At 45.3% G+C, this 12,734-nt stretch overlaps 1 protein-coding gene across 1 annotated transcript in view; it reads right to left on the bottom strand.

Annotated features, from left to right (window-relative positions):
- Nucleotides 1-8,343, bottom strand: part of LOC142771944 (uncharacterized) — a 42,845-nt gene extending 34,502 nt beyond the window's left edge. The window contains exons 1-4 of the mRNA XM_075873952.1: nucleotides 8,257-8,343; nucleotides 5,833-5,865; nucleotides 4,737-4,769; nucleotides 3,522-3,554 (exon numbers count right to left, since the gene is read on the bottom strand). Coding sequence (XP_075730067.1) covers nucleotides 3,522-3,554; nucleotides 4,737-4,769; nucleotides 5,833-5,865; nucleotides 8,257-8,260 — 103 coding nt within the window. The 5' untranslated portion in view covers nucleotides 8,261-8,343. The remainder of the gene's footprint in view (nucleotides 1-3,521; nucleotides 3,555-4,736; nucleotides 4,770-5,832; nucleotides 5,866-8,256) is intronic.
- Between the last annotated feature and the right edge of the window lie 4,391 nt (nucleotides 8,344-12,734).

The following is a 12,734-nucleotide window of genomic DNA, read 5'->3' as shown; positions in this document are numbered from 1 at the left end:
TATGAAGTACCAATAATTTCATTTATTCATGCAGTCATTCACTTTCGTCCGTCTTGGTGGCGCAGTGGTAATGGTATTCGGCTACTGATTCGAAGGTCGCGGGTTCGTTCCCCGCAGCAGCGGCCGCGTTTCGGTGGTGATGATAAGCGAGCGCGGGGTTTTCAGATGCGCAAGGTGGGGGGGGGGGGGGAGGGTGGCGAAGGTCCATCGTATAGCGCCTCGCCTCCCTGTTAACTCAATGTATCAAACAGACTTGGCGAACCCCCTCCCCTATAAGGTGACATCTGGTTGGGGAGGAGTTCACCTTCCTGCCCCTCGTGCGGACGCCTACGGTGGAAGCGAAGTGCTGGATGCCCGGGTACTGCGTCATCTCAGTGCACGTTTAACATATATATGGTCGAAATTTTCGGAGTTCTCCACTATATACGGTGCGTTTTCATATGGTGGTTTCCTCACGTAAAACAAAGAGGTTTATTTCATTGATTGATTGATTCATTCATTCATTCATGCAATATTCCCGCCACTTGAAACACATGCCCAATCTCCTAGAACGGCTCAATGTAGCTTACTATGCGCCAGATAGATCGAACAGAGTCGGCACCTAACGGTGAGTCGACAAGCCCGCAGCTACAGCAGCGCCACCGGTGGCGGCAGCTTTGCAGCCTCACAAGAAGCGCCTCACATATGCAATTTTTGCAATTTTCTCCCTTTTACAGTGACCTTGGTTGGTGGGGAGCAGTGTTACTATCTAGGACCAGTGTGACACAAGTCAGCGTCGATGAAGAGTGTGGATGTCAGCTTTCGGTGAAGTGAGCGACGCCCTAGACGGGAGCAGAATGCCTTGCCACGTTCACAGCACAAGCCATGAATTCTCGCTCACATTCCTGGAAAAGCGTACGTTACCCTATCAGTGGGGTGTGCGCACCTTGGCGTTTCTTTCATCAAGCGACGACGCCTTGAATGCGCGCACATCGAGCCCCAGCGTCTATTGTGCGCTTGCTGATGCCATTTCTGCGAAATATTCACCATACGTTGTGCCCAGGTGTATTCAGATTACTTCAGCTGTTACCACGGTTAAATCTAAATCATGGACGTTAGTCTTCGGGATGGACTATGCGCCAGCGTTGGTGCATCCATGTCCCATGGTTCTACAGCTGCGTAATCCATTGTTCTTGTGTGTCAATGTACAATTAAAAATCAACTACTTCTATGAAGGCGCTGTTCACTTTCATGTCAAACCGATTCATACGACGGAGGGATCAACCTTGTTTTAAACAAACCGCCCTACTGCACGATGAAACACAAGAAATGTACCTATAAACACCATTTGAATCGTCGAAACCTTTTGAAAATCAATATATAAAACTCATGTCGCTTCACCCTTCCTGAATCACTTCTGTCAGGTCCCTCCAAAACGGACATGGGACGAGCTCAACAGAATATATGTACCCGATCACGAGAAGGAGCCATTGTTTTCTAGACATCAAGGGCCGCGTTCCGAGTGGAGCCACCTAGACGTGGTCGATAACTCACTGTTATTGAAGTAAAGTGAATGTCCCCATCACCATCTATCTTCACATTTTTGTAATGGTGTCATAGCCACTTCCTGAAGACATACACAAATCTGTCGGACTATTGCGTTCACACTTGCATTGCCACATTCATAACCATCTCTCGGCCGTGGTGGGAAAGCAGATCCTGCGTTAGCAGACACTGCTGCGAACATCTGTAAGAGCCCTACAGAAGAACGAAGAGGTGCAGGCAACGCTCGAAACGGCACGAGCGTGAGCACCATAAGGTGCAGCACGAGGCGCGTCGCCCGAGCTGTGATCGGGACGCGAACAACGATGCGCTGGAATTGTCGACGTGGTCTTGCAAGGAAAAGGTCGTCTCGCGAGCAAGCGCACTGGCAACGGGAGCGGCAGGAGTTCGGCTCGGCAGCCTGTGACGCTAGCGTCCCGAGAGGTGGCCGTAGACATCAACCCGGTTCAGGAGTGGCCTCGGGAAGCAGCAACCGCGCACAGCAATATCCGACATTTTTGGCGCAAGCTCCTTTCGAGGCAAGTTGGCGAAGACAGTTCACGGTGGGCCGTGTCCTCGAGCGCCGCTATAGCCTAATGGCTGAAGCCATCCGCTTCACTGGACGACATCCGGTGACGACGACGGCGGGAGACCACGTCGGTAGCGGCAGGGACGGCGGCGTTTGAAAATCCCGACAGCCGACAGAGACACAGCGCTACTGAAGCCAGACATTGACGAGCAGCGAATCAGTAAATTTGGTCAAGTAAGGTCGGAACGTGTAGTAAGGCTAACGGTACATCACTATATGATTAGGACGGTCACGTTACTAGTGTGATTTGTTTTGGGTTTGAGCAGTAACTCTATTTCTGGTACATTTCTATATTTTAAAGAATCATGCCTGTGTTTATTCGATGTGTTTTGTCGTTTACCGAATCTTAATTGTCTCATTTCATCATCTGCAGCCACCATAATCTGTGACATCTCAGCTTAACCTTGCAGTCGGGTGCGGCTGGAGTCGCCATTTTTCGAGACATCCTCTTTTAATGAAGAGGCCTGTGCTCACTCTCCTCAGACCTACAGGCGCCTGCCATGTGACATCCAACAGCTGACATCACGCTACTGACTAATAGTTCGAATAAATCAAGAGTGGCGTTCGGATCAGATGAGTTTCTTGCCGCGGGGTACCGCCATGTGCTGGAGTCGCAATGCATATAGTCTGCTAACATTACACAGTGAGACACCCTCACACAAAGGAATTCCACTCGTATCACAACGAGAGAGAGAGAGAGAGATCTATTTCATCACACGCGCACAAGGTGGTGGTGGTAGTGGTTAGAAGATGAGAAAAGGCACCTAATTTCTGCAACCCGGTCGGGAGCACGGCGCAGTGCCTGGGAATTTGACCAAACGCATACGTTGCAGCGTGTGGGTGGCTTTTTGACGCGGAGCAGTGCCCTCTCTCTATTGAGAGAGAGGACGCATGCGTGAGACAAGCTCATTTACACCCTCATGGGTCAGAATTTGTTTAGTGTGTAGCTACGTGAAGCTGTGCGCCCTCCATATGACAGAGGGCGTGGCGCCGCCACCACAGCCGCGTCATCAAGAGATGCGCCGACCCGCTGCAACGGATGCGTACGTCAGGCCTTCTGCCTCCTTCCCTGCCAGCGTCCAGCGCGCTCGTCGAGACGAAAGAGAGGGGATGAGCTTAAAACGCGCAACAAACCCCTGTAACTGCACTCATTCTCGACGAAGCGGAGAAACTTTTGCGACAATTCATTTAAGAGCAATAACTCAGATACTGAGGCTATTCGACGATTAGATGGAAAATTGGTTCGTGGTCCCTTTTAACACTGTGATACGATGTATTTCGGGGTATGGTATTGCTCAGGGCGCATCCAACGTTCAAAGAATCGCCCTTGAGAAGTTTGTCTGTTTCAGTAGAAAACTGGTACGTTGGCGCCGAGCTTTGGCAGCATCTAAACCATTCGTGATTGTCTTACCTGAAACTTCTAGCGGCTCTTCGGCGTTTACTTCTGTTCGCAAAAAAAAAAAAAGAAAAGAGAGAGATTCGGAGGGTAACAAGACATCGTGGTCAGCATAAATTTAGCGTTATATAGTATCGACTTTACTGACATTCCCTCGTTCAGAACTGTGCATCCCGGCTGCGGCGGCTGCATTTCCGATGGAGGCGGAAATGTTGTAGGCCCGTGTGCTCAGATTTGGGTGCACGTTAAAGAACCCCAGGTGGTCTAAATTTCCGGAGCCTTCCACTACGGCGTCTCTCATAATCATATAGTGGTTTTGGGACGTTAAACCCCACATATCAATCAATCGTTCAGAACTGTCACCAGGTTTTCCAGGCTGTGCGATTGGTATCAAAAGGGCAAGAAATGTAAATCGCGAAATCATAGCTATACTTCGGCGAGTATACCTTGTATTTGCTTCCGCGTGATTTGCAACAAAAAATAAATAGCATGGCTTATTTTTTTCTTCTGTTAGCTTACGTGATAGACACGTCTCTATTATATCACGTTTATCGTAAGTTCAACATTGCGGTTGGTGGTCGGCTTCTTTACAAATATTTCACCTCAAAGCAGGCTTTGGTTAATATATGTACTAATCGTCAGCAAGCTTATCACGAACGCTCTGACGCGTGACTTGTGGTTTGTCTGATGCAAGCCGCGAAGCACTGGGCGCTGTTGCTGAGATGATAAATACCACGGTATGTTTGGATAATGCGTAGTTTTCGAATAGTGAACCACAAGCCTTTGCGGTGCGGTCACTGCCACTGCGCATGCGTCGTAACGCGAGTCACCGTTCGCGTATGCGGTACGCCCTCAAGAAATCCGAAATATCGTGCGGCCTGCAAGAACCGCAAAACCCCGTTGCGATGGTGGAGCACAGACGCTATTCGATAACTCATATGACACCCATACGCAAATGGTACGCCCGCAACGCCCGCTAACTTAGAGGACGCTGTTCGAAAACTCCCTATAGTATATGTCGGCATGCATGGCAATAGAACGTCGCGGCAACAGAACCCAAAGCTACGCGGCCTTAGCGTCAATTTCGAACTGTTTGAGGACACGCTGCGGAGCATTCGTGTTGAGCTTGACGACGACTGTAAGTCGATGGGTTTCAATAATCCGCAGCACATAAAGCGGTCTCGAGACGCTGAGCTTGGGCACCACATTCAGCGCCCACGAATCCCTTACCTGGAACTTCAAGTGACTCTTCGGTGCCCGTTTCTGTTCGCCAAAAAGAAGGAAAGAACGAAATAACGTGGTCATCTTGAATTTAAATCTGGTACTGACGATATGCGATAGCAGTGTTTAAACCTTTGACCTGTCAGCCCAGTTTTCTTGCCTGCATGTGCGATTGGTATCGCAAGAACAAGAAACGCAGATCGCAAAACTCAAAAGCAGTTCGGCCCATAGTCACTGGGAACATGCGTGCAGATCACACACCGAGATAAAGGGGCGCTTTAGGGGTGCAGAGGATTTAGAACCTTTCTGCTGCTGAGATACCACATTCGAAAACCAAGGTCAACAGCGTTTATTTAATTTCCCTGAACTTTTTTTTCATTAGCACAATGAAACAGAAAGCTAGATTATAGTTGAAAAATTCACTTTATATGCACCATCCAGCACAAACGAAAATTGAAAAATTAGGAGAGGTAGGACGCTGGTCTTCAACTGAATCGAAGACCCGCATCCAAACTAGAATCTGCCTTTCCTATTGCCCGATTTGTCAATACCCGTTTAGCGTAATATAATTAAGGAAACTGCAACTATATAACTCTCAGTCTAATTTGGTTACACATCATTAGCAAGTAATACGTACGAAAGCAATCCCGGCAAACCTGCATGAACTGTTTATGTCCAATGTCTTATCGTTAGCACTTACCCAGCGCTTCAGAAAACACAAGCTTGTGTTTACCAGATATGAGGCGAACCAAGGGCCGTATATAGCCTCTGAAACTACTGGCGCCTGCGGAACGTCAATTAGACCATTCCGTGTTTGCTCGATGCATGGCTTGATGTTTCTCAGTGTATTAGCTTCGGCGTAATTTCCGAAAGAAAATACAATAACGCGTTTTTTTTTCTTTTGTCAGCTTAGGTGACCAACATGTCTCTATCTAATCTCTGTCGTAGCGGCAACATTTTGGTGGGCGGGTGGCTGCTTCACAATTACGTTACCTTGAAGCAGGCTTTGCAAAAACGACGGATTTCAATGAGTCGCATATCACATAAAGTGGTTTGAGGACGCCGAGCTTGAACACTATCTATATAGCGATCAAAAGTCCCTTACCTTGAACTTCAAGTGACTCTTCCGTGATAACTTCTGTTGACAAAAAAGGACACCGCAGTTACGCGAATTCAGCTTCGGTATACCAACGGCATATAATAATGCATTGTTTTAACCTGTAAGTTCACGTTTTTCTTCGATTGGTGTCGCAAGAACAAGAAATGTAGACCTCGAAACCAAAGTGCAGTAGGCCCTTCGTTAGAGGGAACAAGCGATCACACACTGAGGTACAAAGGCGTGAGACTTGAAACCCTTCTTACCCGGAACTTTTGTAATTTTATGTGCATATTATAGACGCACACAAACGCCCGCGTCAGAACGCATAAAGTATAATTGGACCCCCCCCCCCCCCCCGAAAAAGCTTCTGGATACTTTCCTGCTGAAATATTATACTCGACGATCAAAGTTAGCAGCGTTCAATTTATTTCCCTGAAGTTTCTTTCGCATCTGCACAATGGCTCTGCAACTGCTTAAAGCAAAATGCTGGGTAAGCTGCAAAATTTACTTTCTATGCATTATCCAGTGTTCAAAGAAAAGTGAAAATCGGGCACTGGTTTTTCACCAAGTAGGAATGAGAAAAAAAAAATCAAAGGTTAGTAAAGCCGAAGGACCGGTAGGACGCGCTGACATTCGGCTGAGTTGAAAACCAGCGCCCTACGTGTCCTCTGCCTTTCTTTTTCCCGATTTTCCCATTCTTATTTAGTGCGGTAAGTGCATGAAAACTGCACCTAATTGTTATTCACACATGGTTGCACACCACTAGCGAACAATACTAGAACAATCCTGGCAAAACTTGTGTGGTTAATAACTGTTCATTACCTTAATTAAGAGGGCGAAAATCTTAGATGCCTCACAAAACGGGTAAATTGAACGTCTGTGTCGCAGGACTCGGCGCGAATGATTCAAAAAGTTATCGCGTGATGACGTCCCCGTGTGACGTAATTGTGACTTCACATAACATGACGTCTAGTTCATGTGACATCAAAGCTTGGTGAAAGGTGGAGCCATCACGGGAGCAGTGCAAAAGCAGATGAGGCGCGGAATGCTCGCCACGTCTCGACCTGACCGTGGAGGAAGTGCAAAAGCAGAAGACTTTCGAAGAGGCGAGGAGGAGAAACACATCGGCTGAGAAGATAAACATGCAGATTGGGCTAGTTGGTATGAATCCATGTTCGTGGAAAGCGTAGCTCCCTCCGAACATCAAATGAATCCAGTATAAACATGGCATAAACAGTATAGGTATGAATCCATATTCATGTGTAGCTTAATTTTGCGCTTCCCACGAACATGGCTGAGAAGAAGATGTCTCTCACTTTGCAGTCGTCTTGGGAGAACTGATACGCGACCGTGTGACTATTGCTAGTATTTGTAGACCACCTCAGAAGACTCGATGGATCTGCTGGATTTGTCAGCGGATATAAAGCAAGCCCCGAGCCGAAGCTTCTGAGACAATTTCGTATTTGCTCGAATTTTTTCGTTGTGTTCACGAAAAATAAGCACGATACTTGGCCAAAGGAGGCCCGGTTCAGGAGAAAGTGTATCATCATCACATCGATTACGTCAATTCAAGGGCCGAAGCCCCCATATGTTTCGCCACACGACACGTTTCTATAACGGAGTTATAAAAACGTGTCACACGCGTCAAGCGCTTTTTCTCTCCTTTCGTACCAGCGTGAGCGCTAAAAGCTACACAGGGAGGGGACAAGAAGATAGCCTATTTGTCAGTACGCGTCAGGACTTTGAGCCCGTTTTTAACATATCTTTTTTTTTTTTTCCTTGGAAGCGTGGCTTACACTCAGTGTGTTCGCTACTTGCTCGCGCACGCAGGCACATGGCGTCATCTTGTGGCCGCTACGGTAATTACGCAGTTCCCGGTGCTCAAATCAGTCATCTGAACAGTTTATGGCGCGGTCATTTTGGCATATGCATCGTTTGTCCAGTGAACGGAGTGATTATACTAGTTGACTGACAATAAATTGTACTATTTCTCGGGCAGCGTGCAGCGCTGCAATGCTTGGCTCGCGTTTATTCAGGGTTCTCGACTGCCGATCGGTAGCGTCTTCTGACCACGCTGCAGGGCGCCTTTCGGGAGCCTCTCACACTATGGTTTGTTACGTTAGATCTCCGTTTTCTAACCGCGCCACTAAATGCATTGTCAAGTGAAGAGCAGACTTTCGCCTTCGGTTTTGTTACATAGAGTGTAACGTGTTACACAAAATATTCAATTTGCCCTAGCGTCCACTGTACGTACATTATCGAAACCACCCGGACGCTGGAACATCGCGTATTTCCTGGGCGCGCTTGGAGTCACCGCAACCATTTGCGATCTCCAGCCAGACAGTGCCACACTTCTTAAGCAACTGGAAATGTCATGTTGTATAATTCCTACATCTATATAAATTTTACAACTACAAAAGATAAACTCACCCATAGCAAGCAGCAAGCAATGAAAAGCTGTTGAGGATAATGAATGGTTTCACGAACGTTGGCCAACACCCTAGGTGGTGTTGCGTTGGCACGTACCCGCGCGCACCGCGCCCTTTAGCCGTCCCGCTTGCTTGCTTGATCTTCTACTTTTGGCTCGGACCCACTACAGCGTCAAAGGAATAAATCTATCTTAGCTATGAATTGAATATCCAACGCATTTGCGTATGCTACACGTAAAAAAAATGAGCATAAAGTTTAAGGGAGCTCTTTCTACAACTAGAACATGAAAAGAACACAGAATTAAAAAAAAATCACAGGGTCCTTTATTCATTCGTCTGATATAACGTGAAGACAAGAGCCGTCATAATAATTATCATCAGTGTAGCCTGAGAGCTCCGTTTTTATACCTCACGCCGTTTTCAAAGACGAGTCTTTTTTTAGGAGCTTGCTCGGCGAGTTAATTATGCTCGCGCCCTGTCCAGCAGCGGCGTGTACACTTCTCTGGTGATTTCAGAAATGCTGACCACTTAGCGCGTCGCCGCTCACGGTGTCGGCTCTCAGGCGATTCCAACAATGCTCACTAGATTGCGCGCCACAAATCAAGGCGTACGGCTAGGTGGCGTTAGCCCCGATCTAAAGGGTTCAGCCATATCAATCAATCAATCAATCAATCAAACGTGGCTTCACTTTTGTTGACAAGGCGTTGCGGGAGCTTCCACACCAGCAGTTCCAATGAGATCTCGGACAAATGATCCCACCCACCGATCTACTCGCGCAGAACATCTAATGAACGTTTTATGATCATGAATCCAAAGCTGGATTTGGGGCTAATGTAAATATTTCTACGCGGTTTTGTAAATCTTCCAACTATGCAAGAACATGGCGGTAGACATGGGCTGCATCTGGAAGAGGGCGGCCAGAGGAGGCAGTTGTCGGTACTTTTTATTTATTTATTTATTTATTTATTTATTTATTTATTTATTTATTTATTTATTTATTTATTTATTTATTTATTTATTTATTTTTTACATACTGCAACCCGTAAGGGCTATGGCAGGAGTGGGTAACAGGCCGGTACAAAACATGGTGTAATACTTTGCGAAGGAAAGCAAAATACAAAGTGGCAATACATGGCATCACATGGTGGCATAATGAAGACATGGTGGCAAGGAAGAGAACACAGTAAACACAGTAAACAGTGAAACGGAAAAAGACAAACTGTCAAAGGGTATTTATGGATAACAAGAATTCATTTAAGGGCAAAGAACGTATGTCACCGGATAAGTTATTCCAAAGCTCAACAGTTCGTGGAAAGAAGCTAAATTTAAACGTGTTAGTACGGGCGTAGAATGGTGTCATATTCAAAGGATGGTATTGGCGTGTTGAAGAAGGTCTGGAACATGTTAAGTAGAGATCTTTTGAAAGTTTGCACGTCGAATAAATTATAGAATGTAATAACTTGAGAGACTCAATGTTCCTTCGCGATGAAAGTAGAAATAGGTTCAAAGATGGTAATGCTGACGTAGGTGAAAAAGCAGAGTCATAACGCCTGAAGATGAATCTAATGGCCTTTTTCTGTACCGATTCTATTTGTTTTATTTCGCACTGGTTGTAGGGGTTCCATACAGGTGACGCGTATTCGAGCACGGGGCGGATAAGGGTCTTGTACACAGTTAGTTTTGTGTCGCTAGGGGCCGCAGATAGTGTACGCCGGAGGTAACAAAGTTTTTTCAGCGCTTTAGAAGTAATGTAATCAATATGGTGAGACCAGGACAGGTTAGGAGTGAAAAGCAAGCCAAGGTATTTATATTGGTAAACTTTCGGCAGAGACAGTCCATTAAATGAGTAGTTGAAATCTGAAGGAACTAATTTATTAGTACAGGACATGAACACAGTTTTTTTGTAATTAATGTCCATTTGCCAGGAACGGCACCAGTTGCAGAAAGATGCAAATGAATCGTTCAGAAGGATGTGATCATTGGGCGAGTGGATTACATGATATAAAACACAATCATCAGCGTACAAACGAATCTTACAAGTAAAAGAGGAAAATCTAGGGTATTTGGGCATGACCTGTCGGCTAATGCCTACGGCTACAAAATAAAGGCATCGAAGAAATATCATACTGTCCCAAATTTTGAGAATTTCGGGCACGTTTCCTGAAACACCCGGTACAAAACATGACACGCGTGGAAAATGCGTGCCTTTAAACTTTTTTTTACCGAACCCCAGGCCAAGAAGGTTTAAAAAAAAAATTGCTGAAGTTAAAACTAGGCAGCGTCTCGTGCGCCGCGCGGCGCTCCAGCCATCCCCACACAGAACTGGCTGCTGCGCCGCACGGAAGTGACGTCACTTTAAAAAAACTAACGTAAAGCTATTTAAATGTGCAAATAATTACTTTATAATGCAATAAACTTACAAAATTGTCATTAAACAAGTGTGTAACGTGTTTTTTATAGTGCATAAATTAATTATTAACGCATTGAATAAAAATATTTGTTTTTGTATACTGTTTTTGTAATATTAGTATATATTGCTCAATTTAACAACGTAATAAATTATTTGTTGGTTTATAAGTATTATTAAAAGGAAAATAAGTTGATTGTTTGTTCTGTGCTCGAGGGTGCAGCGGGTTTGCCCCTGGTTTCGGTTTGGAGCGTATTTTGATCCTACGACTACCCTAATACAGTACATGTGTACAGTATTGTACACATACAGTACACATACGTACAGTATCGCACACAATATTGTACAGTACATGTGTACGTTCTACATCGCAATGTGCCATGTCAACAGCATTCGCCGAACAGGGTGTGATAAATCTGCATTGCAACGTCAACAGAGTGTTTCTTTGATAGACCGAGAGGAAATCGGTGGTCTGGCGTCAAATTAATGTGCATCCTTGCCTGTCGACAGAGTGTTTCTTTTGTAGACAGAGAGGAAATCGGTGGTCTGGTGTCAAATTAATGGGCATGCTTGCCTTTCGTTCGCGAAATCTATGCGTCCAACGACGCTGTTCTGGTACCACGTCTACTGCGGCGCGTTTTTCTGTCATCAGAGCCTCAATAAATAGCGTGAACAGCATTGCTTACCCAGTGGCGGAGGAAACGATGCAGTCAGTTGCATCGTTTTCGCTTACGGGCCTGGAGTTTTGTGTGTCCTTGTACGTCTCGGCAAGAAAGTGCATCGATTGTTGAACAAGCGTATAAATGTCCTATTCTGCGAGGATAATCAAACATTCGAAATCAAAGGAGGCGGCATTCAGGAAGATCAGTCCAATATGTGCTTAGGAGAAACTTGTTAACTTGTGTCGCAGACAGTACATTGTTGTTATTGATTTCAGCAGTGCTCTGAGGGACGAGGATCTTTCAGTGCGCTGCTAAAATCAAGAATGCGATCCAACTTTCGTATGCAATTTTCAGTTTTCATGCAGCACATTATTGATCGCCTTATATGAAAAAGTTAACAAAAAGTCATTTATGTACGTGCTATGCATGCCACGTTAAGCTTCTGTGCTAACTATACCCTTGCACTGGATATTAAAATGTTTACATGCTTACACTCTGAGGAAGAGATGGTCCGCTTATTTCTTTTAAACAAATCTGGAATGTTGGCCATGTTGTCGCTTGTGCCTCTAGACCAGGTAGTCGTGTCTGGACCACCAAGCAAACCAGCTTGACCTTCCTCATGCCCAGGGTTACACATCTTAATTCATGCGGCTACGATGTGCTGCTGCACTTCCACTAAGTATGAGTTGAATATGTTCGCAAATAGACTGCCATATAAAGCACTTGCAGGTGCTCTTCGGTTTTCTTTTTTAGCGTGTTATAGTGCAGCGATTGGTTCGCAGGTAGGACTTGCAAACCTTGTACAGCTATGGACAGGGCTGACTATTGTAGCTTCGTATGCATGTAGAAACCTTTTCCAAGTATAAAGGTTATTATCATCAACATAAGAGAAAGGTATACAAGCTGTTTTCATCCAACCTTTCTTCACAAATGAGATAAAGATGACTAACCCATTACTACTTGAATTACCAGCCATACTGTACAGGTTGCCATCAATTTAATTAATGCAACACCCAACATTAAAACCACACTAATTCATTCATTTCACCTGTGACGACAATGTTAGTACAGTCAGCATTAGGCCGGCAATCGTGGCACTGCACGAGAGCCTCTTTTAATGTTGCCTATAGCAGCTAGATTACAAAAGCACTACAATTTTGTCGAAAAACTCACATGATCTACGAAGTCTTCACGTCTCGCTATTGAGGTGACCAGGGCATGGTTGGAAGTGCTGCGATCATATGTCTGACTCAGTTTATCACGAAGCCTATACAAATTGTAGGTTCTGATTTTGATGAGATAAACCTTGAAACTTTTTTTTCTGAGAGCCTTTTAGCTCTATGTTCTCCCCATTTTTTTAAACAAAATTAGACGCCGTTCAAAACTACCCGAACTCATGATATGACACAT

This window comes from Rhipicephalus microplus, chromosome 9 (genome assembly GCF_043290135.1).
Source record: "Rhipicephalus microplus isolate Deutch F79 chromosome 9, USDA_Rmic, whole genome shotgun sequence".
NCBI lineage: Eukaryota > Metazoa > Arthropoda > Arachnida > Ixodida > Ixodidae > Rhipicephalus > Rhipicephalus microplus.
Note: the sequence above shows the minus strand (reverse complement) of the source record. Positions and strands in the feature narration are given on the sequence as shown.